We start from the raw sequence: 25439 nt of genomic DNA, 5'->3' as shown, positions 1-25439 counted from the left end.
ATCCACGACATTTTCGATACGAATCGCAAGAATTTCAATCTCAACAAAACAAGCAGCTCTCTCGATCTGAGTATCCTCTATCCAGGATCTTACCAAGACGCAATGAATCGGATGCGAAGGAAAGACGGTACTGGACGACTATGGGACGACGTTTTTGCCGACAGCAGGCTGTTGCACATGCCTCCGTCAACCTGCGCATTTCTGGTTTTGTTCTGTCGAAACCATAACGTTTGTCTTTGTTCCTCCGAAAGTCGTACCAGACTGACGCTTGCATACAGAATATCGCTGAAAATATTCTGGCCATCAATGAGCACGGAAAATACGCTCGAGGTTTTAAAGACGATACTAGTCAATCAGCCCAAGATGACGAAATCTTCGGGCGCACGCGGGCTTGTCAACTGTGGCTACTTCATGCAAATAATTCTCGGCGATCAGTAACTTTTCAGATCTTTGGTATGTGACTTCAAGTTCACGATCTGTTGCTATGTCTTTCTGACTGAGGTACGTAGGTCTCAAGCTTCATTTCTGCAGAAAAATGGGTACAGTCGACTCTCTCATAACCCATACCCCTCATAACCCATACTTTCCCATAACCCATACTCCCTCGTAACCCATAGCTCTGAGGGTCCACCGACCGCTATGGGTTATGAGAGAGTCGACTGTAGCATACTTTACTCAAACCACTAAAAGCCTCATTAAGCAAAAGAGCTTCGGCCAAGAGAAGAAATGCATTGATATCGTGCGAGGTGTGATCAATGCGCTTCCCGTGAAGTGGATATGCCAAGAGCTTGTTAGATTTCCTCCCACGCTCTCCTCTGTACGACCTTTTGACATATTTCTTCATAGGCAGGCTTGCCACTCGCTAAGACTGACTCCAAAGACACCTTCACGGCATCTCAACACTACGAAATGTTTGCACAGTTGCTCAGTGGGTTATCACGTAGTTCTACTTTCCATTTCTCATCTATTAGTTTAGAAATCTCCAAGTCAACCTTGATCCTTCGGACGATTGGCGCCTTCGCAAAGCTCAGCGACCACCTGCAAGTACTTTTTCGACCATGTTAAAGGTCACCTCGATGCCTTTTCGTCGTGGTTTATCTCGTCCCACGCCATTCCTGACCTCGAGAATCATTATCTGGACTTCCTCAAGTCAGTATACACCAACACCGATGATACTCCTGGACACGGTGAGTCCGCTTTGGCCGCCCCGCCATTCTGCACGGTCGTGCCCACAGCAGCGCCCTTTTCTCAAGTGGTTGCGCACGTGGTGAATTACTACCTCGACGAGGAGCGGCAGGTGCAGAGGGAGGACCTGGTCAAAAGCGCCCGATTGAAAAACAAAACTGGGGGTGACAAGGTTTTGGAATACGTGTATGCGGCATTGCGTAAGTTCTTGTCCTTTAATTTTTGACCAACGGGGGGCTGAAGGCTCTTTAGGTGCAGATCCACCGCAGGCCCTCCTCAGTCGTGTCGCGCCGCGCGACTTGACGCTTAATGATGGCAGTACCGTCAAATCCGGCGCCAGGGTGTTTGCGGACATCATTGGTGCAAACATAAATGGTCCAGCCAATGCTTCTCCTGTCCTGGGGCTCGCCGACTGCGGGTATGTCTCATCACAAATTACTTTGGGGTCCGCGCACTAATTGTATCTTGGCAGCCTTCTCTCAGGACCATTCTTCGATGCAGTACGGGTATTTGATTTATTTTCGTAATTATGTTGACAGTGAGTATCCCCAAGTAGTACCACGAATTCTGCACGAAATCCTATCTCTCCCCAGGATCACTCGTACAGGGAAATTCAACCGGTAAGTCTTGTTCACTAGTTATGATTTGGTCCTTTTAACTTTTCCCTAGGTTCTCCGAAAAGCAGCAAGATGCACATCGCAGATGTATATCAATGCAAAGGGCAAGGTTGTTCCTTAGCCAGACTCTTTGACAATCCAGGTTCGTGCACTTTCTCTTCTTAATGATGACTTTGACTTCTGACTCGTGTTCAGTTCTCTGCTAAATCTGCTTAGGCCATACTTCCGCCGTGCACCTCTCTCCACTCGGCGTACATAACTGTTACCTTCATTTAATCTATTATTTGCTATTTCGAAAAATCATGAGATCTAGTTACTGAAAAGAAATTCACTGCTGACATTGTTTCTCCTTGCTATTTCGAAAAAACTACGAGATTCAGAAGAACTACATTGAATCTGATCATTACAACTTTGGGTCATCTATGGCCTTGGACATCGGTCCTGTGGAACGCTGCTAAGTTGATACCCATGCTTAAAGGACTCATCGTTCTTCCGTGACACTCGTTGTGGTAAGAGATACAGATTCTACACTTTGCTACGGTATTTGTCATATACATAATCATTTCCCCGAGGTGTGAAACAGGCAGAGCATGCTAGATGTCGAGGTTTGTTGATCCTGTATGACATATCAAGATCAGCTTTGACTAAAGATACTCAAAGAATCACGAACAGTGTGCAAACAGCACATTCCCAAGGCTCCGTAGGTGAGAACTCAGTATCTGACCAAGGTTTTGTGACATGAGGCTGGACACGATCACCTGATTCCTTGCTCTTAACGCGGCCACCCAGCCGTCTACTGCCTTGGGTGGGAACCATTCCTAGCGCCTCCTTTTTCCGAAAGTCGACTTCGGTCTTGACCAGTTTGCCTAAGCCTAACGGAGGCGTTTCTGAGAAAACGCAGTCAGTTCATGCACATGGCAAAGAAAAATAAGTGGTCTTACCCTTCTCCTTCCCTTTACCATTATTCTCGCTACGCTTCATTGTATCATTCACCCCACTGGTAAAGGTTGATCCCGAAGGAACGGGAATATCGCAAGGTTCTCTCTTCACATTTTCCTCGTCGGATGAAATCTCTATGACATTATCCTTGCCGTCCCCCGTGAAGATAAAATCGTCCTTGAATTCCTCCCATGAAGACTTCAGGTTACGAAGATCATCTTTCTCGGAGGATATAAGTGCTTCCCGTCTGTCTCCGTCTGTCTCTGAGACTATCTCCACTTCGGAGTCAGAGCGATCTGTGTTCTCTTCTTCTTCTTTGATGTCCTCCTCCTTGACTGCCGAACCTGCGAACCTGTCAGATCAGGATTGTGATTTATAGGGTATAACTTACGAGATTGTAGAGCTTGCAGTCTGCGTTCGGCAGCCAATGCGCGCTCTTCACGGGCACGCATACTACGCGATGAATTTGAGTATCGCATGATGATGGTCCCATAGAGAAACGTACCTTCCGGCCTGTTTTTTAAATCCGTTTCCCTTGATCCTGTCTTCGCCTTTCGAATCATTCAACGATAATCCTTCGCCTTGGAAGGCATACTTCGAAATAATCCGACTCCCGGCTTTTCGCCTTTTCGCTGTTTGTCGACCTGTATGGTTCGAAGGCACAACGTCAGCACGCCGGGCCGAGCGTCGACGACGCGTTGCTGACGGACGAGAACGTGTTTGAGCTCCGCCACACTGAAAATATGAGATATGAAAGTTTGACATAAGAGATAGCGGTTGTTTCTAGAACAACATACCACATATTCTGGAAGATCTCCGGGTTCGATTCCTTCTCCGGCTACTTTGGCAGAATCAGCGAGACGCGTTCCTGCAGACCAATATCCTTGACTGCAAGTCAGCGGTGAAGCCAGGATGCTATGTCGAAGAGACATACCATCACCATAGTAGCCTCCATCTTGAAGCTTACGAACTTCGGTGCGAAGCTGTCTCCAGAGTGCTTGGAATGGGGAACCATGGTTCATATACTGAAGAATCAGGGAGAGTTTATGCAATGCGAAGATGGGGTGCGTACCTTGATGTGGGCCAGCTGAGGATTTTTAGTTACGGCTTCTTGTGCGTTCAAATGGGCGACTAACCTCGTGGCATAGAGTACTCATGAGCCAATAAGTGGGTAAAAATGATCCTCCAGGTCGCCGAAGAACGAGTTCTGAATGGTTAATAATCAGAAGTCCTGTAATAGATATTCCAAGAAAAGACGCGATGCTCGCCGACAGTTTCGCCATTGTTCCAATTTCTTCCTGCAAAAACGCCGTTATGTTCGTACTACACAGAGTATGAGATTGAAGGGTTGACAGAAAAAAGATCCTACCTCTTCAAAACTATTTATCACGAAACCATGGGCTTTCATCACGGGTCGCACCTGCGCTGCAAGAGCGCGCAAGAGCTGCCTGGCATCGTGTTGGTCATCGCCTGGAAGAGGTGTGATGAAGTCGATGTGGGGATTGGGATTGGGATCTCTATCGTTGAAACGAGCGTGTACCATGGTTTTGGCAGATCGTAATTTAAACAGACGGTGGCAATTGGCAAAAGCGTGTCGGCTCGTGTCAGCTGGGCTTCAGGCACGATTATTCGACGTCGATGGATGCCCTGGTAACTTGTCTGGACATGCGATGTCCTAGATGCGCTGTTCGAGGTTCGTTCTAGCGTTCGAGGCTGTTGTCTGAAACCAAAGCTATAAGCACGTGCGTTAGTGACGTTGGACAAGGGAGAATTCCTTTCATTGATACCCCCACCACTGACTCAATCCGTTCACGCCGTGCTCTCTTCTACACCACCACCACCATGAAGATCGCGATACTAACGTCTGGCGGCGACAGCGCCGGCATGAATGCAGTCGTACGTGCTGCTGTAAAAGCTGGTATCATAAAGTAAGGCCTTACGTCGTTTCTCGTCAGATCACACCTTCTAAAGTCTTTGCAGAGGATGTGAAATGTGGGTTGTCCGGGAAGGATATGAAGGTCTCGTTCGAGGAAACACTGAAGACAAACCGCCTCATATCCAGGACACCCCACAGATTGCCGAAGGTGTCGACGTCACTCTTGTTGAAAACCTCCGCTTTGGGGACGGGGACCTGCTGAAGAATGGAATGGGTGACTACTCCAATTCCAAGGGCAGATCATTGAAGGGGAGATATATCGTACGTGTCGGATGGGACGACGTGAGAGCATGGTTTGCTGAGGTGGGTGTGACGGTCATCTTCGTCCTTTATCTTTGTTAAGATCGGAACACCGAAGGGAGGTACATTAATTGGCACGGCGCGTTCTGCTGCCTTCAGGACTCATGAAGGCCGGATGGAAGCGGCATATAACATGATTAAGGAAGGTATTGACGCTCTTCTTATCTGTGGAGGAGATGGTTCCCTCACAGGAGCGGATGTTTTCCGCGCTGAATGGCCTAGTTTGGTCAGTGAACTCCAATCTCAGTGTATGCCTGTTCTTCGTCTCAAGTGAAGCTCCGTTAACATGTCGCCTATAGCCAAGATCACTGAAGCTCAAGCCACAATGCACGCCCACCTGAGGATCGTCGGTCTTGTTGGTTCCATTGACAATGACATGTCGTTGACAGATCTGACTATTGGGGCACCGACTGCCCTTCATCGGATTTGCGAGGCTATTGACAATATCAACTCCACTGCTACCAGTCATTCACGGGCCTTCGTTCTAGAAGTCATGGGGAGACATTGCGGTTGGTTAGCTCTTCTTGCTGGCGTCAGGTATGCCATATTCCTTTGGATTGGTTGTAGTTCTCTGACTCTTGCAATTAGCGGAGGCGCTGATTTTATCTTCATTCCCGAGCGACCGCCGAAAGTCACGCCTTGGGAAGACGAGATGTGTGCCGCTATCCATCGTGTAAGCGCATTCACTGCGGTTGGTGTGGCCAATTTTAACCCATTACAGCATCGAGAAGTCGGTAAACGAAAAACCATTGTGATTGTAGCAGAAGGAGCCCATGACTGCAATCTGAACCCCATTCGAGCTGACTATGTCAAAGACGTACTCAGTGAACGACTAGGACTTGATACAAGGGTCACAACGCTTGGACATACGCAAAGAGGTGGAAAACCGTGTGCTATGGATCGTATCCTGGTGAGTCCAATCAGATCAATGATGAACAAAAGCATTCATCAAGCGCCACGAAGCCTGCTCTGCAAGCTTTAGAGGCAATCGACGCCTTGTTGGAAGCCACACCGGCAACACCGTCTTACATGATTGGAATGCAAGAAAACAAGATTTCGAGGGTACCGTTGGTCGAGGCAGTTACAATGGCATGGTTTTTGCTGGTTTTCTTTTGAGCTTTATACTCAAATCATTGAACTAATAGACCAAGGCCGTCGCTAAATCTATCGCGGATAAAGATTTCGAGACGGCTATGTCGCTTCGAGACCCCGAGTTCCGTGAAAGTTTAGAAGGTTTCCATGCTGTGTCTGTACTAGATGACGAGAAGAGGTTACCTCCGGCTCAGGCGGGTATTAAAAAAATTCTATGACATTCATAGGCGCTTATTTTCTATTTGTAGAGGATGCGTGTTGCTATCTTGCAGTAAGTTAGACAAAAGGAGCGCAATTCAACTGCTAACTGTATAACAGTATGGGGGCACCCGCGGGCGGTATGAACGCCGCTACCCGTGCTGCGGTCAGATACTGTATTCGTCAAGGACACACACCCTTTGCGATCAACAATGGCTTCCGTGGTCTTCTTGATGACAATATCTCGGAAATGTCGTGGCTTGGCGTCGATTCTTGGATGGCCCGAGGAGGTTCCGAACTGGGGACAAATCGAGCATTGCCATCTATCGATCTGGGAGCGGTTGCAGCAAAGTTCCAGGAGTATTCGTTCCATGCTTTCATGATGATCGGAGGATTTGAGGCTTTCAGTGCATTACTGATTTTAGAGGAAGAGAGGAAGCACTATCCCGCTTTTCATATTCCATTGGTACATCTTCCGGCCACAATCAGCAACAATGTCCCAATGACAGACTACAGTTTGGGGAGTGACACGAGCTTGAACGCTTTAGTGGATGCATGTGATGCCATCAAGCAAAGCGCTAGCGCCAGCCGTAACAGAGTGTTTGTGGTGGAAACTCAGGGAGGGAACTGCGGATACATTGCCACCATGGGTGCATTGGCGGTGAGTCATCATCATCATCTGCCAAAACTTGGGAGAAAGCACTGAATGAAATCTAGGTAGGAGCTTCTCTCGTGTATACTCCGGAACAAGGCATATCCCTCGACACTCTAAGACGCGACGTGAGATATTTGAAAATGAGGTATAGCCTTGATGTCAAGGGAAAAAGCGAAGGGCGCCTTGTGATTCGGTAGGTCTTCCGTGCTTGTTGTGGAGAAATTGTTGACTTTTCAAAGGAACGAGGCCGCGTCTCAGGTATACACTACAGATGTAATAACAAAAATGTTCAAGGAGGAAGGTCGTGACCTATTTGATTCCCGGTCTGCTTCCCTAGGACATACGTTGCAAGGTGGCATACCATCTCCTACAGACCGGGCGCGCGCGGTCCGTCTTTCTCTGAAATGCATGGCCTTTCTGGAAAGAGAGCACGACAAGCTGTTGCAGCAGCATCCCAAGACGAGACACGCAAGTCCCGATTCGGCTGCCGTCATTACGATTCAATCCAGTTCGATCAAATGGGTACCTGTGCAAGATATGGTGCAGCACGCCGACATGAAAAATCGTCGTGGAAAGAATCCGTGGTGGGCATCGACGAAGGAGCTGGTAGAAGCACTTGCAGGCCGGCCCCAAATCGTGAAGCTTCATGATTGGGATCTAATTGGATGAATGTATGTTAGAATAGAATGTTTACTACAACACAAGTATTTAGTTTTATTCATCTTTGCCGACTAGAAGTTATAATAGCACGATGATCCTTACTCCCAGTTGTTCTACTCTACCTGTTGCCCACTGCCTATTGAGGCTGGTCAATAATTGGCGGGGAATGAGCGAGTTGTCTTCCATTTTCTGCTGCGCATTCGTTTATTCACGACGTAACTGGAATATGTGAACGCATCCATCCATTTGTTACAGGGAAGCTTCATTGAGATAATTTTCATTTTTCCAGGCGAGTACCCACACGCAGCAGAGTTTAGAGTTTAGATAACCGGCATATGGTCCCAATAAGAGAAGCATGACAGACGATTCAGATTACATAAAGTACGTGATGAGCGCTCTCGCCACCGGAGAACGGCTAAGAAGCTGAAATTGCTTGAGAATCGCGTCGAAATACATCGCATATGCGTGTTGTCGATCTATATACTACCAGTGTTTCCTGATGGCTAATACAAATATCGGAACCCCCTCCTCTTCTTTAAGGCTTGCTCGTAGGTGATGCCTTCTAGTCGAGCAGCTTCCTCTACTCGTGCGCTGTCAACGTTTGTATTGTCATTGGCGTCCAATTTCTTATTCTCGTGTACAAGACTCAGACGAATACCTGCATGGAACGCAGTGAATAGACAGGCAATGATAAATGTAGACTGACACTTACAAAACGACAAAGCGGTACTGAAAACTAATGCAAAAAGAGAAATTAACATTGACTTGTGGTACTCAGGTCCCCAAACGGCTTTCCAAGTATATGATCCTATACTGAAAAAATAGCGTTTGAGCTAAAAATGGCGGAAAACAGATATTGACGTACAGACTACCCAGGTTCCCGATGCCATTGACCATGCCAATCGCAGCCGCGCGCTTCCTGGTAATAACGTATGCTGGAGAAGTGCAACTATTTCGTGGAACAAAAGACCTACGCTGGCGGCCGGGGAACTGAATTAGATACCCAGACGATAGTTATAGAGGAGCCTGAAAGTGCACTGATGGGCTTTTAGGTGAATGTCGGAAGCACATAAAACTGACCAACGAGTCCCAAAGCCATGAAAAATAGCGACACATAACGAGCCGCAGTATTCATGGTCGAAAGACCAACGACAAAACCCGTCATGACAACCCACCACCAGCCCGAAATATGGAAGAACCGTTCACCGGTTCGGTCTGTGCCGCGGTAAGTCAGCCATCAACCCGTAGTGTAACAGAATGTCCTACCTGCATGCCACGCATTGAACAAACACACCACAGCGGCAAGGATCCAAGGTGGACTGTAACGTGTAGATTATTGAAGGTCTAGCAGCCCTATGTGGAAACATACGCGCAAAGAAGTAATGAAATAGTGGTTGAAAACCCAAGAGTCTGTGTAAGTCTATGTCAGGATGTTAGAAACGGTACCAAGGAAGGAGAAATCAAGGACGAACGTGGGAAAGAAGTTGGTGAAACTCAGTCCCAAAGTGTGTGCGACATTCATAAGGCAGAATGCATATACCCGAGGATCCTTCAGCGCTAGTTTCAACCCAAAGAGAACCCTGTAAATCAGAGTTATATTAGTACACACCGACGAAGGGGTTTGCTTACGAGTCTTCATTGTTGTCTTTGTCGGCCTCGCCGGCATCTTCAGCAAGACGCACTTGGGCAAGTCGGCGTTCTTCTAGAGACATCCATCGCGTGTTGCGGGGCTATGAGATCAATACGTTGGTAGAAGTACAACATAGATAGAACCAGCACAGACGTAGTCGGGTAGCAACCACCTACAAAGAGAGAACTGTCAGTAACATACAAATGTCGCAGAACGCAACATACATGCTCATGAACCCCACAGAGATAGTGACAGCCCCCTGCATACGCATGATATGAATTACAATCGAGAATGTAGGAGAGATCTTACTTCAATATAGAAAAGCCTGCATGTAGAAAGTATGATCAGAGAAGGCTTCCCTTGGTATAAAGTGACATATTTCTACCATCTCCAAGCTCTGATGCCCCGGACTCCCTCCATTTGTCCAAGGATGCCAGCTGCCATCAACTAGATAGAAAGGTCAAGCTCAAGTGAGCTCCACGGCGGGATGAAACGTACAGAGCCAAATGCGTTTGATATCAAAAGACCAGAATAAAGAATAGCAGACCTGAAGGCCAATTCCTATAAGACGATGAGCTTTAGAAAGAATGGACCTTTTTTTCGATATGCACCTTTTTCGTGTACCAGCTTGAAAGCAGATAGATGGCTGCCGAGTCATGGTCTTTAGAAAATGGGAAAGTGGTTGAAAGATGGCTTACTGCCTGGATAGAATGCAGCCTGGACACGTATAACATCAACCAACTAACATCAACAAAGAGAAGATGCGAGCCTTTCACCTCTGGAATTCCCAAGAAAAGTCTACATATAGCTATTCCCTTGAAGGAGTGTGTAACCTGACGACATCTAATATCAAAGGTAGTGATGTTATTATATGTTGAGATACTTACTCCTGTGAGTGCGCTAACAACACCCCAGGCGACAACACATCCTCCGATATAGAGTGAAGGTCTATATCGTAATGAGCGTGGGGTGAGCTGTCTTAACGAAGGACGCGTCACCTCTGAACGTAGTTCAAAATCTTGGGCATGAATAGTAAGTTAATCGCTTCGCCAGTTCCAAAACAGAATTACCATATTAGATGGAATTTGAGATGGACTGTAGGTGACGTAGAGAATCGAAAGGATAATGTTGTACTGGAGGTCTGGATACAAGCGTTAGCAAAAACTCCGTTTCGAACATGCAAAGGTTCACAGTACCCGTAAGGCCCAAGTCATCCTCAAGCCCCTTCAATCTCGCTGTCGTGATGGCACTTCGCTGGGAAACAAGCATCAAAGTACGAATCGGTGTGAGAAGATTACCAACGCACATCAATGTAATTCATGAGGTAGATCAGAGTTACCATAGGCAGGAACCTAACATCGAGTTTACGAACCAGCCTCCGCTCGGCAAGGATCCGCCCCTGGGGACCTTGGCCTGACGCGGCGTCGATGTCTGACTGGAGGCTAGGTGCGTGCTCGAAGACCTCGACTGTGCCAATTTCCTTTTCTTTGGAGGAGAAAGACATGAGGGGGGCCAAAGTGGACATGCTGGATGGCTAGCTAGAGTTGATACATGCTTTTATGGAGTCCAGCGAAGTTGGAAGCCGGCAACAGCTTCACTCGGACTGAGACTTCTTACTCCGCATAATATCTCACAAGAGATAGCTGCGGGGAACGTGTGGACAGCGTTTTCAGGAAGAAGTGGCTCGGTGGGCGTCGTCCAACAGAAATTTCTGATCGTCCAATGTATTCATAGCTCACGCATACATAGGGCTGATCTGGATTGCTTGGGATCGCTTCTTTCGAGGTGTTAGAAGAAAGGTTACAACGGTACTTTATAAACTAGTGCTTACTCCGCTATAAACTCTAGTGCTCGGCCTGGATATCCGAGCTGTGCCCGCAAGAAGTTTGGGGTCAAGGTCTAAGGAAATTCAGAACAACCATATGGTGTCAGTAAAAAAACGAGTTTGCGACGATGGCTTATACCGTTAGTTGAATGATAGACACGAATATTTACGCCATAATTAATTGAGTTCGCGCACTGGCCATTAAACCCATTCCAACTCACAGAACATCCAGTGCTCCAGTGATTACACATGCGGTCATAAACCTTGGAAAGAACGTTACAGGAAGTTGCGGCGACGCCAGTCAGGCTTTCCATACGTCCGATTCCGTCGTGTTGATGACAGCTATCGGAATCAGTGGATCGTGATGCAGACAGATAATAATCATTTAGTCCTAAGATAAACGGAATTCAGTACGTGTATAATTCAGTGCCACAAAATTGGAACCTTACGAAGCAAACTCAATGACTTTCCACAAACAGTCGGGAAGCTGGCAGTTTTGCGTCAGGCTCAGATGGCTGCAGTAACGAGAGACGTTGACTACCAAATATTGAAAGAAGCCACGCAATCGGCTTTACGAGGCTAAACTGGCTGTTCTACGTCGCGTCGCGGCCAGGACTCGGCACGGGATAATCCGGTCACGGTGCGCCTCTTAACAAGCCGCCCGCAGTGGTCCTTATCCTGCAAGTCAAGACAATACTTTATACTTACCAGAAACTTGGACTCTTGGAGCAGTGACTGATCATGTAAGGTCGCGTTTACCGGAGGGGTTATCATTAGAATTGCATTAGAATGCATCAAAATTTCTATTGCGACCGAAAAACCGTGCTCACAGGTCCGACGCGTCGGTATCGACGAGGCCGTTAAAGAGGTGGATGGTGTCTCCAAAAATGTAGTGACCAGAGATCAATTGGAGAACGCCATGGCCTTCTTTACGGCTGCCAGCATGTTCGAAGCCGTGCTGTTGACCCGGTGACCGCTCTGGTATCTTTTGAGAAGACATCAACGTAGACGTTGAGAGCTCGATCCTACACCGTACAGCCATGCATCTATCTTTGGTTGAAACCTACTGGAAACCAACTTCTGTACATGCATCACAAGGATGTCAATTCGACGATGCATCATTGTGAAAAATACGCTTGGAAGGGCCAGAATAAGTTCGGGCTCTAGCTTTGCTGTAACTTGGAAGAAATGATCCGGGGAACCAGTGTCGGCCCACTCACCAGTCACATCGACTCCAGTCCGGATTCGGTATCCTTCTTGCCGCTGCTGCAAGACTAGCTTCAGACACGCATTCATAACTTCCTATTTTTTCAGTGAATCCCTTTCTCCCAGCCACTCGCGAGCGTGACGCACGCCAGTGAACTTCTTTTCTTCAGCACAACTGCGGGATAGTGCCTATTTCATAGTTGGTACTGATACTCCGGATGTTTGACATACGCCTGCGGATTCCTAGTCATACTCTCGAAGAGCTCTAGCGTAAGTGATAGAATTACAACAGCTACGGCCAGACATATTGCCTCAGTCTCCTTTGGAATGTGAACATGCGCAATCACTGAATTCTGCGGAGTGGGCCATCAAAGAAGGACGGCAATCTGAGCGAACAGTTGCGAAGTGTCCGGAGATCACTTCACGGTCTAAAAGTGCTTGACTTGGTGGTGAATATGATGCTGCCGAGGCGAAGAGACAGACCCACAGCGCAGATTCCACCATCTTCCTAAACATGGTTTGATGGCCTCTGGACTAGAGCCGGCGGGAGATGCGGGCTCTTTTGTGGAAGCGGATGTCATGATTCATGGGGACATAGACTTCCAGGTTAGTTGACATGACAGCAGATACGGCAAGTACCAGCCAAGGTCCTTGGATGTGCGCCTTTTCACTGCGACCAAAATTCATTGGTCAGACGAAAAGTCATAAATCACAGAAAAAGGGTAGCCATCATATACAGCAGTCGTGGCAGAATGTGCATCAACATTCGTCCTGCGACAGTGAGGTCGAGCGACTTCTGAGCGCTCCGAGACATCGTACATGATTAGTGGGTGGTACTACTCACGGATTCACGGTGGCGATAGTGAATGTTAAGCACCAGAGATGCTAAACAGTCAATCAGAATAATTGATGGTGACCTAGTACAAGCAACCCATGTGTCATATGTGTTCACCATGGCCTACGACATGTTTTTCCGGATAGACGACACCAAGCTTGCCAGTGAAGACGACTGTCGACTCCGCAATAGGAAATACGCGGCCAGACACAGCCACATCAAACAGACCGGATCTCTCCGATACCTACTCCTGGGACTTCAAGCTTCAACTTTCTCGACAATTTTGAAGCTTGACTTCCCTCGCCTTTATGCCACAAATTTATCTACCATATCCACCATTAGGGCTCACTAATTATTCCCATAATTTCACTCTCCCTTTGGGAGGCCAAACAGATATGAAACGGACCCCGAAATAGTATATGACGGTTCTTTGAACGCGTGGGTGATAAGCAATATTGGACAAATTTTGGCTATTGCGAATCTAGCACTCTGATGGAAAACATAATACCCAGGTTTGGAGTCAGCTCCCAAGTTCAACGCAATGGGATAAATACAATCAAACGCAGTATTGGGACTTCGAATGTAATTCGCACGTTCCCCGGATCTCTCTCTCTTGTAAGATGCTTTGCGGCAGCAGACGTTCTAAGCGTCAAACGGGTCTCGTATCCTCTCGTAGGTAGAGCACATGCACTAGGAAATTTCTATAATTCCTTGAACTGCTTGCTCCGTCCTCCGTGACCGGGTCAGCGGGGAGAACCAGACAGCTAAAGTCTTCAAGTCTGAATAACGGCGCACAACGTGATGGCGATGTCCCGCCATTTTAACATAGTCTGATTGAGCTCCAACACGCACCCAGACCCGAACTCAGCGGCATTTGTCCACGGCGTTCTTGAAATGCCTTACGAATCACATAGATGTTCGTTATTTTCACCTCCGCTACCGTAACTAAATCGTTAGCTATAGCAAAATTCTTTCATGACAACAGAATCAGTAGAATTTGAACATTGCGCACCCAAAGAAAGCGTCTTGTTGATTTGACTATTAGATCCTAGATTCCCTTGCAGTTCCCTAGCATTTTCGTTCCTCTGTGCAATATTATATAGTCTTTCTCAGATAAGTACCTTCGGCGATGTCTATGAATCAGAATGTGGCCAGAATGAGATGCTACTGGCTTTCAGCTGAATTCTGGACCTTATTCTTACGATCGCAGGCCTCAGCTGCATAGATGGATGTGTCATCAGGGTGTCTTATTAGTGTGTGCACTTTCAATATCTGCTTCATATATCCCCATTCTATAGTCATAACTCCCGTTAAGCTACCACAGACTTCAAGAAGCATACGAATCTATGGGCAGTCGCAGTTAGCATGTTCAATGATATCAGCATCCTGGGTATTCTGTAAGTCGATTGTTGTCTGAAGTAGGTATTCTCAGTGCAGTAGTAGATGGGCCTTACACTTGCCAATTACAAACCTATCACAAAGGCTGGATATAAGTAGTACTCGTCGGTTTCGTGTTGATCACAGGTATGGAGCACGAATGCCGGGATTTCGGAACTCTAATATATTACATTTTCTGTACGTGTGGACATACTTACGACAAGAACTCCGAATTGAAGGAGGAACCCAGTCGGAGAGGGGGCTCGTTTTTGCTGGTGAACGTCCACATTCAAAGTAGATTATTCAGTAGCGATTCTAAAGGGTTTTTATTGACAAATGAAGGCGCTGAAATGACTGATACACTGATACACACGTCTTGCTTCTAGCTCATTCATAACACACGATGTCAGAAGGAGGTGGCGAGGAGCGACTGCGCCTGGACTGTTCAGGCAGCTTTGACGTAACTGCGAAGCGGGCATCGTCTACGTCAGCAAAAAAAATGTCCTTTGCTGAGTATGCTATATACTCACGTTGCATCAATTTGAGTCACCTGGGGGAGCGCCAACATCACTTTACGACGATAGTTGACAGGATCCGCTTTCTGACATGGGTTTCCCTCAAGATATATGGTACGGAGAGCCGGGAGATCAGGAAAAGGGGAGGACAGGACGGAAGCAGGGATATTATTGTTGTTCATCTAATAAAGAGAGATCAGTTTTTAGATGGCTAAATTAGAGAGAGAGTTGTACCCAAAGTTCTTCCAATTGCGTCAAATGGTCAATTCCTTCGATAGCTGGGATAAAATTGTTCCCGATATCGAGTGTGCTAAGGCTCACCTGTTCGTTTTATTAGTTGATTCTGATTGTAAGGGAATGAACGGCTCACGTTATCATGTAGGCCTTCGAGCTTCTCGATACCATTGTGAGAAAGATATAGTTCTTGTAAATTGATGAGGCTGTCCATTCCAGTTATTCGCGTCAGTCTGTTGGATTGAAGGGAAAGGATGCGGAGGGACGTCAGGGGTGTGAGCGCACCGGGCGGTACGGTCGCGATTTTGTTCTTGCCAAGCCAAAGTTCCTCAAGCGCAGTCAGAGAGGACAGAGACGTTATATCCTAACCTTCCCACATTAGTATTTGGCCTACGAAAAATCAAACTCGTACGCGTATGCGGTTTCCGCCCAACTCGAGACTCCTCAATTTGGTACACATTCCCAGACGCTCGATCCGTGAGATCCTGTTCTGCACGAAATACACCGTTTCAAGATTTGGCAAGCTTTCAAGAGCATCGGGAATGTGTTTCAGCAAATTGAAGCTCAGATCGAGTGTAATGAGCGACGCCGGCAGAGCGGTTATCCCGGAGTTCTTGAGCTTGTTGTCATAGACATCGAGCTCTTCCAGTAATATTAATGATGATAACGCAAGGGGTTCGAGAGTAGATATGTGGTTTTGCCGTACACATAGTCGTTTCAGGTGCTCTGCAAAGCGAGGGAGGTGGAGAGGATCAAGTGAGCCTAAACGGCAGTGCACAAGATCAAGCTCGGAAGTCGTTGCTGGCCAGGAATCGAGGAAGTCGGAAGAGACTTCTTCGTTTTCGTCTTTTTCTGGCTCAGGAGACGAGGGGGGCGAAGGGAGTACGACACGCGCAATAGCAGGCTCCGTCATGGCCGCGATCAATGAGATTATTTGTTTGTACTTGTTGCTGGAAAGTGCACCCGACGTTCCTTAAATGTCTTCGGTCTGGGACTCCCTACTGTGGCCTCAAGCCAACCATTGTATGTGCATTTACAAAAATAAAGGGAGAGGGGGGAGGGGCTTTCAATCGTAGAAACCAAAAATTGGAAGTTATCTTGCTCTACTGCGGGCGGTATTCGCAACGGGATGGCGACGCATCGGGTGTGACAGGTTCCATACGTTACTCACTGATCGCAGACGTACTACGAGAAACAAAGGTCAGTTACAAGATGATGATGATATCAATTTCCTCGCCGATGGATAGTTTCAGCAATGCCTCTTTGTTTGCAGAACTACTGGGGAATGCCGGCATTCTGGCGAATCGTACAGCCAACGCAGATTCGCGAGCTAATTCCTGGTTCTGTTTATATCTGGGTCCGGTCAATCTCGACATAACGTACATTAAACTTATCGTCCCTGCTTCAAGTAATGCGCCCTGACGACGGATCTCCCAGAATCTGATTCTTCCGCTCATGAACTAGTAAGTTACGATGGGTATGGTTCTGGCATGGTACTTAATTAATGCCAGTCCATCGCAGGAGTAATTAGAAGAACAGGGAAATTAATTGGACACCCAAAAACGCCCTGTCGTTGCTTATGTCATCACGCTCAGTCTCTTTATCCCTTTTTCAAAGATCCATCTGTCGGCATTGCGCAGTTCTCATAGCCAACAGTTTACACGAACAAGGCCCAGGTTCTGGACTGATGCATGAATATGTATGAATGAATGCTCAGTCCTCAGGGCTGACTTTTAAAACGATACATCGAAAATCCGGCTCTATGCCCATGGTACTGAGTGCAGTCAATGGTATTAAAAGCCTGCACGGAACTGTGCTTGAACTGTGCGCAAGTCGAAATTCTAATTCGCTCGGCGTCAATCACAACTGGCCTCGGGGCCCGGGCAGATTGTGTCGCTGCGGATAGTGTTATTTTATGTGCTACAAGGCAACGATCGGCTTGGTATGAATTCGTTTAGGATGCTGATTTTGTGCTGACCATGGTGCGTCGTGCTCAAGCCATCTCTCGCGTCTTATTACTCATGGTGGTTCACAGTTGGGAGAAAGCCATAAGATATTTGAAATATCTTAATGATAAGAGACCAGGCCCGATGCTGCGCGTCGGGAAAGGGTAATAGTATGCCCTGCTGCTGTTGCCTTCCTTTGAACAAACCCATCTGCTGCGCCGGATAAGTTCATACTCCGCCATTATAAAAACTCCAGCCCGCCGAACTGATCATTCTGTATCTTCTGTTTCTCTCTTAAAACCAGCCTTGGGTTGAAATCGAGTCCTCTCTTTCCTCATTGCCAAAAGCACTTTCGTTCACCCTTCTTACCTTATACTACCATGAAGTTCTTTGTCCTGTCCGCTTCTCTTCTCTCCATCCTCCCTGGCCTGTACGCTTTGACGATCAACACCCCGTAAGATTTTTTTTTTGCATCTTTTGGCCGGCACCAACACCAAGACTGACTATCTACCTCAGCTCTGGTGTCACTGAGTGCGGTAAGTCTACTTGACTCCCCTTATCAAGCGTAACACTGATTCGCTTCTCTCCCGCAGAACCCTCGGCGTTGTCCTGGAGCGATGGTACCTCGCCATACTATCTATCTATTTACCCAGGTGTGTACGATCAAACCAGCTCTTCGTTCCTGCTTGCTGACATGTGTATAAGGTGGCGAAACCACGGGCGTCGTAGGCATATTTCTTCTGGGAGATTCCACCACAATAACCCTCCCCACAGCTTGAAAGCTTCGCTGCGACCAACGACACTTCTTACACATGGACCTGTGATATAGCTGCTGATACGTCGATGTGAGTCCCTGAGATGGTCTTTTGCACTCCTGTTCATCCTCATGAATTCTTCCCTAGCACCTTTGCTATCAAAGACAGTACAGGTTCCATAGCCTACACTGATGCGGTGACAGTGGAGTCAGGTTCAAGTACCAGGTGCGTAGTATCGTTGCATGAATCGACTTTCTCTTTGACTCGGGCCACAGCTGCGCATCTGTCACTGGCAACACTGACACTTCGACTTCTGGGTAAGCGAATATTCGTCTTGATGATATCATTCTTACGCAGTTCATCAGATCTGGTTCCACCACCACCGCTACTGGCACCGACGCTACTACCACCGCTACCACAGGAACCACTACCGCAGGGACCACCAGCTCCAAGGCTACTTCGAGTAGCTCCAAGACTACTACGAGTAGCTCCACGACCACAAGTGCCTCCAGCGGTGCCATTCGCAATAGCGTCACATATGGTGTTGCTGGTTTCTGCGGTCTGCTTGCGGCCCTCCTCTTTTAATCTCTTAACTTTGCCTACTCACGATACTTGAATGTGGATGTCGGGCCTTCTTTATTAGTTATAACGGACTTAGTTTTCCCCTCCCGAAGCCCTTATGACCGTTTCTTATATCTCTCCCGATATGGGAACGAATCTTTTACTAGTATTCTATATACGTTTACTCAAGTTTGATATCCTCTTCTTCGCTCTATAGTCCAGTCCAGTCAATGCCATCAGAGTTTCATAGGCACTTACTTTCAGTCATTTTGAGTGCATTAAACTCGAAGTTGTCATTTTGAGAGCGAATACTTAAATTTGGTTTTCGTGGAGGACACGAACACGTGATTGAGTACCTGGTGCCCCATGTGATCTTTTCTTCGCTTCGGTTCTTTTCGCCGGTATCTGGCCCCGTGGTCTAGTCTTTTTAGTTTCTTGCGCTATTCTTCTACTTCCCGCCACATTCTTGCGAAGGGCGCAGAGGACGGTGCCTACTCATTTTCCCCCAAGCTCGTTCGTATACATAATATTCACGCAGCTCGCTGCAATCCTCCTCACCATTTGGGAATATTCTCGGAGGGACGTAGAGGATGACGACTCCTGTCGTCGACCCCGTATTACAGCCGATAACGCTCGAGAATGGTTCTGTGAAGGAGGAAGCGGAAGTCCTCGGTGGGGCACTGCAGAGAGAGGGCGAGGGCCACTCCAAGGTTACGGTGGACAAACCCAAGGACGCGTCAACGCTGCCAATGGCAAACCCGGAAGATAAAGAGAACGCATACATACATGAGGAACAGGTGCATACATCTTCACCTTTCAAAATTCAGCTCCCTTCTTCCTGTTGTCTATCTGTCTATTGTTCGCTCACTCTTTTTTTGGCATGTTCGGTAGACGTCTCTCTCGGTGTCAGACGATAGTATGGTTTCCAAGGTCGCGTCCACGGTCGATGACACGGTTCTCACCGCCGAGGTTAGTGCAATTCTTTATCTATCATCTTGTGTCTGAGTATTTTCTCACTGGCCGCATTAGATACCCACGGAGCCAGGGATGGGTGAGAAGGCATCTTCTATACCCGTTACAGTCGCACTGGTGCGGTTCTTTGACATTTTTGATTTTCCTTCCTTATTGTTGACGTGTCCGTGTAGACGAGCGTTATGGCGTCGTCGTCAGTACCAGTTGTCGCTGAACCTCTGGGGAACACAAAAGCCAAGGTTTGCTCGAACTCAATACTCGCTCTCAGTGTATTTGGCTTATATATGCATAGAACGACAGCAAGATCGCGAATGTCGTTGACGTACGTCGCCCATATAATGTCACCATATGATCTAATCTTGCTTGATAGTCAACCATCGAGGTATCGGCCCTTCCAGTACCCGTTACTCCACAAGATAGCAATGTGGACGGCATCCATACCCCTTTTTTCAACCGCACTTTCGAACACCAAGTGAAATTGGTCGCTCCAGAACAACCAGTTTTTTCAAGACCTTCCGATGTCAAAACTGACATAGTGACCATTGATGATGTTGCGCCGGATGCATTGGAAGACATTCTGTCTGCTGATAAGGCCACGATGCCCGACAAGGTACCGATGGCGACTAAAAATGTACCATTTGTCGAAGACGCGACTGGTTTTGAAGGGTTGCAGACTGTGCAAAGGGAAGCGATCCTCGGGGACGAATCCGTTACTGAAGAGGGGCGTCCCGAGATAGCAGCACCGATCGCTGAAGACGAAGTGGAGCTCAAGAACATTCCAATCATCGACTCTGTGCAGTCGCATATCGTTCAAGAGCCTCCTACCGTCGTGACAACATCCGATATGGGAAGGATCGCAGTGGTTGGGGACGCCGTTGTCATCGAGAAAGCCCCGTTCGTTGGACAGGAAGAAAGAGTGAGGGGAGCACAGGAAACACCTGTTAGTGAAGCGATTCCCGCAACCGTCACTTCTGGGGCCCCAGACGTACCATCCGCGTCGATCCCGGAAGTGCCAATACTGGAAGAGGAAAGTGTCGAACAGCTAATCGGTGCAGATGCAACCGGACAATCTGTGGTTGTCGCGGATAAAATCCCGACAGCAGAGGGGGCTTCCACGGCTGAATCCGCAAACGTTGGTGAAGAAGATAGAGGAAAGGAAGACCTGCAACTTGTGACGACAATCGCTGCGAAGGTGATTCCAATCGAGAACGAAACACCAGCTGTATCCGTGATCCGTGCCGCAGTGAAGGAAGGGGAAGCTATGATGGTTGAAGCTGGGAAAGATGAGCTCGAGAAAATCCCCGTTGTACAGGCCGATCCCATTGTCGAGATCGAGGTCAAAGAGCTGGACGAGGGAGGGGAGCTACCTCCAGTCGAAATACCGGGTGAACCTTCCCCTCTGGAGGCCCCAATCGTGGAAGTTGCAACTGATGAAATTGGGCTAGTGGAAGTAGTTCACGAAGGAAGCTCCACTGTAAAGGGATCAGTTGTGATAGTACCATTGGTCGAGGGACCCACTTCAGCGGAGGATGTCTCTATTGAGGCTGTGAGGATATCAGAGCAAGCCATGACGGGGGAGCAGCCTTCTACAACGACAGTCCTTGCAGTACCCTTTGCTTCGGAAGAGAGCTTATTAGAAGAGAGGGACACGTTTGAGGAGTCGCCCGCTGTAGAGAAGGTTATCATTTCGGGCACACCTGACGTGAAGGATGCACCTGTTATCGCCGAGCATCTCAGTCTCATTGCCCAGACATCGGTAGTTGAAGAACCACTGGGAGTGCCGATTGTTGTTTCGGCTCAGAAGTTGTCGACGGGCGCCGATGGGGTCGAAGAGGAAATCAGTAGCCTGACACCAGTGGCGAAATCGACTGCTGAGGTTAATCTGGCATTTGCTAGGGATGAATCTATCGAGGCTGTAGAACCATTGGACGAAGCACACGCTGCTCATGTTCCATTCATTCGGCAGCCATCTACGGTTGAGATGCCAGTTAGTGATGTGCGAGAGCATGTGAAGACGACGATAGCCGAGGAAACATATGTGAACGAGGCTGCCGTCATACTGGCTGGTGATAGCTTGGTAATAGAAGAGGTTGCAGGAGAGCAGGTTGTTACTGGAATTCACAACACAAAGAATACTGTGGAACTCCTCATCGTGCACGATGCTTCTGCAAATCAACAGGAGCCGGTTGAAGCAGAGGTGGTTGAGGAAGCATCCATCGTTGACGCGCCTGTTGCGATACCGACAGAGACGTCAGCCGTGGAAACAGAGATACCTGTCAAGAAAGGGGTCCCGACGGAAGACAGTCCTATTGTCGAAGAAATAATAGCTACTCATGAGCTTTCCGCCGTGGAACAAGGAGTAGAGGTCCTTGGCATTTTCACGGACCCTCCTACTGTCGAGGAAGTTCTGGAGGAAGTCTCCTTTATTGAGCCGTCGCCTGCCGTAGGGGATGGTACAGTTGTCGATGTCCAGGTAGAAGCCGTGCCTGTCGCAGAATTGGCTTTGAACGACGACATTTCCCAGAAGGTTGAGAAACATGTTTTCGAGCTCCATACCTCAGAATCTAGGGATCCAGCCATCCAAGAGCTTATGGTATTTGAGGCCAAACCATTGGGCGGCTCAGAAAAAGCTATTGCCGTGCTTACACCTCCTGTCGAATGTGCTTCCCTCGACGATATACACACCGCTAATGCCGCACCCCTTGTTGCTCAGGCCTCAGCTACTCTCACAGCCGCCGATGAGCTCCCCACCGCAGAAGGTGAGAGACCACTAGCCATCGATATCCCGTCCGTCGAGAAAGCATCCTTGACTGAAAACACCGATGTAGGGAGATCTGGCGGAGACCCAGTCGTGGCGGACTCGGTGGTATTTGAGAAACCGGCAGTCATCGGGGACGAATCTATTATCAAGGTTGGGGCGGATGTCGATCAAAGTCATACCGAAACGCCTGTCGGTGCAGACACTGAAAAAGCACATATTGAGTATGCACCTATCGAAGGTATTGCCATTTCGAAGGTGACTGCTGAGGCGAGGTTAGTTGTAGAGGCGGTCGTTTCGGAACCTCCAGATGCCAAACCCCTCGGAGACAGTGTATCTGATGAGAAACGGACCACCGTCGATGGACCTTTGTCAATTGTTGCATCTGTTGTTGAAAGAATCGGGGAAGATGGAAACTATGCAGCCGCTAGGGCTGAGACAACAATTGGGGATGCACCCGATATCAAAAGGAACCCAGCCGAGGAGGCAACCGCCCAGTATGCGCTGCCCAGTCAGGTATCTTCAACGGAAGGGATCGTAGCGCCGCTAAAGGAAAGGTCGCCAGAAGACGGGGAGACCCAAGCTCCTGTCGATCAAGCTGAGCCACCGACCGTGATCGGGGACAGTGTCATCACACAGGGATCCGTTGTCGAAGATTCCATCCTCCATGATTCGTCAGCCGTTGAATTCATTCAGGCTCCTGTGGTCACCGACAAAGCCGATCTTCATGGGTCTGAAATAGCCTTGGAATCGACTATTTCCCTTGATGATATATCAGTGAACCCTGTATCCAATCTTTCTCTGACCGAAGAAGAGCCCAACGTTGAAGTTGCTGAAACAGTCAGCGATCAGGACCAACGATCAGTTTCTTCCAGAGTATGATGCTACTTCTTTTGCCATCCACTCTTTCCTGATTTTCGTTGACAGTGTAACACCGATGACTTGCTCACTCCTGCAGGCATCAAAATCGATCAATCTAGGTCGCCATGGACGCCATCTTACAGTGTCACCACTCAAGGACCAGGTCTACCTGCTGAAGAAGACATTCCTGTGATAGAAAACTTGCCTTTACTTCTTCCTCAAGTCCCCATTGTGGCTCTCACTGTAGTCGATTCCTCTGCTCTTCTTGACGAAGTGCGTTTTTGATTTAATCTTGTTTACTATGGCTGAACGTAGTTCGAGGTGCAGACCCAAAGCTCATCGGAACTCCTAGAAGAACGTCCAAAGTCGCCTTGGACACCTTCCTATTCTGTATCTGTCCAGGGAAGCCCGCTTCGTGGTACAGTAACCTTGGACGAAATAGAACCGGTTGACGGCGCTGTCGTTAGCACTGATCGAAATATCCCTGTAGCCGGCGAGCCTGCTATTTCGCAAACTGGCATCCCTACTGAAGTCGAGGCCGCCACTGAACCTCCCAAGAACCGAAGCCAGGAGGATGTCGTTCAGCCGCAATCAACTTTAGTTACTGGGGAGCAACCTAAAACAACTGATGAGGTGATAATAGCACCGGCGGCCGAACCCGTTACCGAGAAAACCGTTGATGATGTCAAGTCGCCTGATGAGGAAAGTACTTCGTCCAAAGAGGTATGTAACGGATGTAACGAATGGACATAATTTCTTATCCCGCTGATATTTAACCTTATAGCTGCCAACTTTCGACAATGACATCGAACATCCAGCCTCACCGTGGACGTCATCTTTCTCTGTTATGCATCAAGGTACAATTTCTACAACGCCGGAGGTTGAGAACACATTAACTACATCGTTCCATCCCGGGGATTCGGTCTCAGTCTCGTCAACAGCTGACAAACTCGTCATCACTGAAGACATCACCATCGCCGAATCGACATCGACATCAGTGACTGAGGTCGTCGAGGTAGAAGGCCGCGATTCTCATACGGTAGAAAGACCTGTTCAGCAAGTCGCTAGCCCAATTATTGAGACGCAGTCTGAGAGAAGTGACGGCATTGCTTCGACACTCGAGCCAGACCATAGTCTCGAGAAACATATTGACGTTGAAGTCGACGCAAATTCACATGCTGAGGAGACCATTGGTCCTTCAGAAGGGGTGAGCAACATAGCTAGTTCAATATGTGACCTGCTGAAACTTATTAGTCCCAGTTATCTATTCCTTCCACCGAAATTGAACGTCCCACCTCTCTGTCGACACCATCCTACTCTGTTCAAGATCAAGGTATTTCCATAGCGGAGGTCAAGACCATACTATTTGCATCCCTATCTCCTGAGGATGCCGTCGGAGTCGCCTCTGTCCCAATTACGGAGGTCCAGTCCACGGGGATTGATGCTGGAAAGGCTGCCGTGCGTCAGACATACATCGCTGAGGCTGCTATGTCATCTTTGCCAAGCGTTGCTGAGCTTGCCAACGATGACGATGACTCCTCTTTTGTGAAGACAGCAAGTGCTCAAGTGGAAAACTTCTTGGCCATCGAGGCAGTAATTCCCACGCCTGAGTTCTTATCTGCAGCTGAAGCCGATGTAAAGTCGCACGTGCAGGTTGGTTTGTTGGAGGAGGTATGCGAGTAGCTCATTTTAACATCCGAAAAAAAAGCTAAACTTACATTATAGCTATTGGCTCCTGCCGCTGAAATTGAGAGCCCTGCCTCTCCATGGACACCATCGTACTCTGTTACTCAGCAAGGCCTAGTTACTCCAACATTGGAAGTAGAAAGTATACTACCGATATCTGAAGTTCAAGTTGGTACCGCAGCCCAGGCACCTGTAGCTGACGAGCACATCACTCCAATTGAGTCACTGCCTGACGGCCCATCTACGATCATCGAACCGAGTATCGAGCCATCCCAGGGAACTGAGGTAAGTAGTTTCCGCTGTCTTGTTAAAATCAACTTATTAGTCGTAGGTGGTACCTGACGTTTCTGGTGAAGAACAAGTTACAGAGGAAGACATTGAACATATGCACCCATCAACTGCTGCTGTTCTTGAAAATTTGCACGACTTCGACACAGTGAGTATTCTTGATGATAAGCAAAGCTCGTCGCTTATTTGCAATTCAATTAGACTTCGTTGAGTCCAAACACTGAAATTGAACGACCCTCATCGCCATGGACTCCTTCGTATTCAGTTACACAACAGGGTCCTGGTTCACCTGCCCCTGGACCCGAACCCTATATCGAGTCCGCCGAGAAAGATGTGCCAGCCAAGGGCGGACTGGACGAGAATGTCGCCTCTCCCATCCCAGAACTTCAACGTCAAGTCGAGTCCGCA

The 25439-nt window shown here is 48.1% G+C and overlaps 7 protein-coding genes across 7 annotated transcripts; 4 read left to right on the top strand and 3 right to left on the bottom strand.

The window, feature by feature from the left end:
* Positions 1-102: 102 nt before the first annotated feature.
* On the top strand, positions 103-2008 carry BT62DRAFT_1000368 (uncharacterized protein; the record flags this gene model as incomplete). Its single annotated transcript, XM_043176641.1, has 12 exons — positions 103-228; positions 279-453; positions 510-539; positions 618-817; positions 847-911; positions 977-1044; positions 1068-1385; positions 1438-1603; positions 1658-1685; positions 1742-1805; positions 1855-1944; positions 1998-2008. 12 exons carry the CDS (start codon positions 103-105, stop codon positions 2006-2008), a joined length of 1341 nt encoding a protein of 446 aa, XP_043044635.1.
* A 319-nt stretch (positions 2009-2327) lies between these two features.
* On the bottom strand, positions 2328-4284 carry BT62DRAFT_978017 (WLM-domain-containing protein; the record flags this gene model as incomplete). Its single annotated transcript, XM_043189317.1, has 11 exons — positions 2328-2418; positions 2473-2521; positions 2561-2689; positions 2744-3076; positions 3133-3194; positions 3247-3476; positions 3539-3624; positions 3676-3766; positions 3878-3948; positions 4010-4064; positions 4111-4284. The coding sequence occupies 11 exons, from the start codon at positions 4282-4284 to the stop codon at positions 2328-2330; spliced, it is 1371 nt and encodes a 456-aa protein (XP_043044634.1).
* Positions 4285-4386: 102 nt separating this feature from the next.
* On the top strand, positions 4387-7757 carry BT62DRAFT_926787 (6-phosphofructokinase). The gene is made up of 12 exons (XM_043185113.1): positions 4387-4669; positions 4722-4980; positions 5036-5225; positions 5277-5514; positions 5566-5650; positions 5699-5887; positions 5941-6066; positions 6123-6263; positions 6318-6340; positions 6388-6928; positions 6985-7115; positions 7162-7757. The coding sequence occupies exons 1-12, from the start codon at positions 4584-4586 to the stop codon at positions 7589-7591; spliced, it is 2439 nt and encodes an 812-aa protein (XP_043044633.1). The 5' UTR covers positions 4387-4583; the 3' UTR covers positions 7592-7757.
* A 207-nt stretch (positions 7758-7964) lies between these two features.
* Positions 7965-10842, bottom strand: BT62DRAFT_399954 (MFS general substrate transporter). Its single transcript, XM_043180788.1, has 22 exons — positions 10519-10842; positions 10409-10466; positions 10283-10353; positions 10211-10230; positions 10100-10160; positions 9989-10045; positions 9911-9929; positions 9824-9858; positions 9711-9773; positions 9598-9659; positions 9522-9537; positions 9437-9471; positions 9366-9384; positions 9212-9312; positions 9055-9162; positions 8952-9002; positions 8849-8901; positions 8663-8797; positions 8557-8608; positions 8448-8501; positions 8295-8395; positions 7965-8240 (listed from the first exon to the last, which is right to left on the bottom strand). The coding sequence occupies exons 1-22, from the start codon at positions 10735-10737 to the stop codon at positions 8086-8088; spliced, it is 1545 nt and encodes a 514-aa protein (XP_043044632.1). The 5' UTR covers positions 10738-10842; the 3' UTR covers positions 7965-8085.
* A 3819-nt stretch (positions 10843-14661) lies between these two features.
* BT62DRAFT_1071726 (L domain-like protein) lies at positions 14662-16162 on the bottom strand. Its single transcript, XM_043178800.1, has 5 exons — positions 15617-16162; positions 15341-15568; positions 15205-15291; positions 14986-15152; positions 14662-14919 (listed from the first exon to the last, which is right to left on the bottom strand). The coding sequence occupies exons 1-5, from the start codon at positions 16115-16117 to the stop codon at positions 14901-14903; spliced, it is 1002 nt and encodes a 333-aa protein (XP_043044631.1). The 5' UTR covers positions 16118-16162; the 3' UTR covers positions 14662-14900.
* Positions 16163-17347: 1185 nt separating this feature from the next.
* On the top strand, positions 17348-18730 carry BT62DRAFT_399823 (uncharacterized protein). The gene is made up of 8 exons (XM_043180787.1): positions 17348-17604; positions 17667-17686; positions 17744-17803; positions 17856-17875; positions 17925-17995; positions 18053-18130; positions 18181-18222; positions 18271-18730. The coding sequence occupies exons 1-8, from the start codon at positions 17531-17533 to the stop codon at positions 18488-18490; spliced, it is 585 nt and encodes a 194-aa protein (XP_043044630.1). The 5' UTR covers positions 17348-17530; the 3' UTR covers positions 18491-18730.
* Positions 18731-19339: 609 nt separating this feature from the next.
* Positions 19340-25071, top strand: BT62DRAFT_399651 (uncharacterized protein). Its single transcript, XM_043180784.1, has 11 exons — positions 19340-19435; positions 19496-19555; positions 19612-19677; positions 19731-19760; positions 19809-22197; positions 22267-23072; positions 23124-23330; positions 23385-23780; positions 23842-24264; positions 24312-24732; positions 24783-25071. The coding sequence occupies exons 1-11, from the start codon at positions 19385-19387 to the stop codon at positions 24800-24802; spliced, it is 4869 nt and encodes a 1622-aa protein (XP_043044629.1). The 5' UTR covers positions 19340-19384; the 3' UTR covers positions 24803-25071.
* The last annotated feature ends 368 nt before the right edge of the window (positions 25072-25439 follow it).

This window comes from Guyanagaster necrorhizus (assembly GCF_019112545.1).
Source record: "Guyanagaster necrorhizus MCA 3950 unplaced genomic scaffold BT62scaffold_3, whole genome shotgun sequence".
Taxonomy (NCBI): domain Eukaryota; kingdom Fungi; phylum Basidiomycota; class Agaricomycetes; order Agaricales; family Physalacriaceae; genus Guyanagaster; species Guyanagaster necrorhizus.
This window is presented reverse-complemented; position numbering and strand designations above follow the sequence as displayed.

Excerpts from the sequence above, each read along its gene's own strand:
- BT62DRAFT_1071726 (XM_043178800.1), bottom strand. The coding sequence starts at position 16,117 with ATGACGGAGCCTGCTATTGCGCGTGTCGTACTCCCTTCGCCCCCCTCG. Across the intron at positions 15,569-15,616 it reads TGGGCGGAAACCGCATACGC|GATATAACGTCTCTGTCCTC; the intron begins GTACGAGTTTGA and ends TGGGAAGGTTAG. Across the intron at positions 15,153-15,204 it reads CGCAATTGGAAGAACTTTGG|ATGAACAACAATAATATCCC; the intron begins GTACAACTCTCT and ends TCTCTTTATTAG.
- BT62DRAFT_399954 (XM_043180788.1), bottom strand. The coding sequence starts at position 10,737 with ATGTCCACTTTGGCCCCCCTCATGTCTTTCTCCTCCAAAGAAAAGGAA. Across the intron at positions 10,467-10,518 it reads ACCTCATGAATTACATTGAT|CGAAGTGCCATCACGACAGC; the intron begins GTGCGTTGGTAA and ends CTTGTTTCCCAG. Across the intron at positions 8,902-8,951 it reads ATTTCATTACTTCTTTGCGC|TCCACCTTGGATCCTTGCCG; the intron begins GTATGTTTCCAC and ends TACACGTTACAG.
- BT62DRAFT_399823 (XM_043180787.1), top strand. The coding sequence starts at position 17,531 with ATGAAGTTCTTTGTCCTGTCCGCTTCTCTTCTCTCCATCCTCCCTGGC. Across the intron at positions 17,605-17,666 it reads GCTTTGACGATCAACACCCC|CTCTGGTGTCACTGAGTGCG; the intron begins GTAAGATTTTTT and ends TATCTACCTCAG. Across the intron at positions 17,876-17,924 it reads GTGGCGAAACCACGGGCGTC|CTTGAAAGCTTCGCTGCGAC; the intron begins GTAGGCATATTT and ends CCCTCCCCACAG.
- BT62DRAFT_399651 (XM_043180784.1), top strand. The coding sequence starts at position 19,385 with ATGGTTTCCAAGGTCGCGTCCACGGTCGATGACACGGTTCTCACCGCC. Across the intron at positions 19,436-19,495 it reads ACACGGTTCTCACCGCCGAG|ATACCCACGGAGCCAGGGAT; the intron begins GTTAGTGCAATT and ends TGGCCGCATTAG. Across the intron at positions 23,781-23,841 it reads AAAGTACTTCGTCCAAAGAG|CTGCCAACTTTCGACAATGA; the intron begins GTATGTAACGGA and ends TTAACCTTATAG.
- BT62DRAFT_926787 (XM_043185113.1), top strand. The coding sequence starts at position 4,584 with ATGAAGATCGCGATACTAACGTCTGGCGGCGACAGCGCCGGCATGAAT. Across the intron at positions 6,929-6,984 it reads CCACCATGGGTGCATTGGCG|GTAGGAGCTTCTCTCGTGTA; the intron begins GTGAGTCATCAT and ends AATGAAATCTAG. Across the intron at positions 7,116-7,161 it reads GAAGGGCGCCTTGTGATTCG|GAACGAGGCCGCGTCTCAGG; the intron begins GTAGGTCTTCCG and ends GACTTTTCAAAG.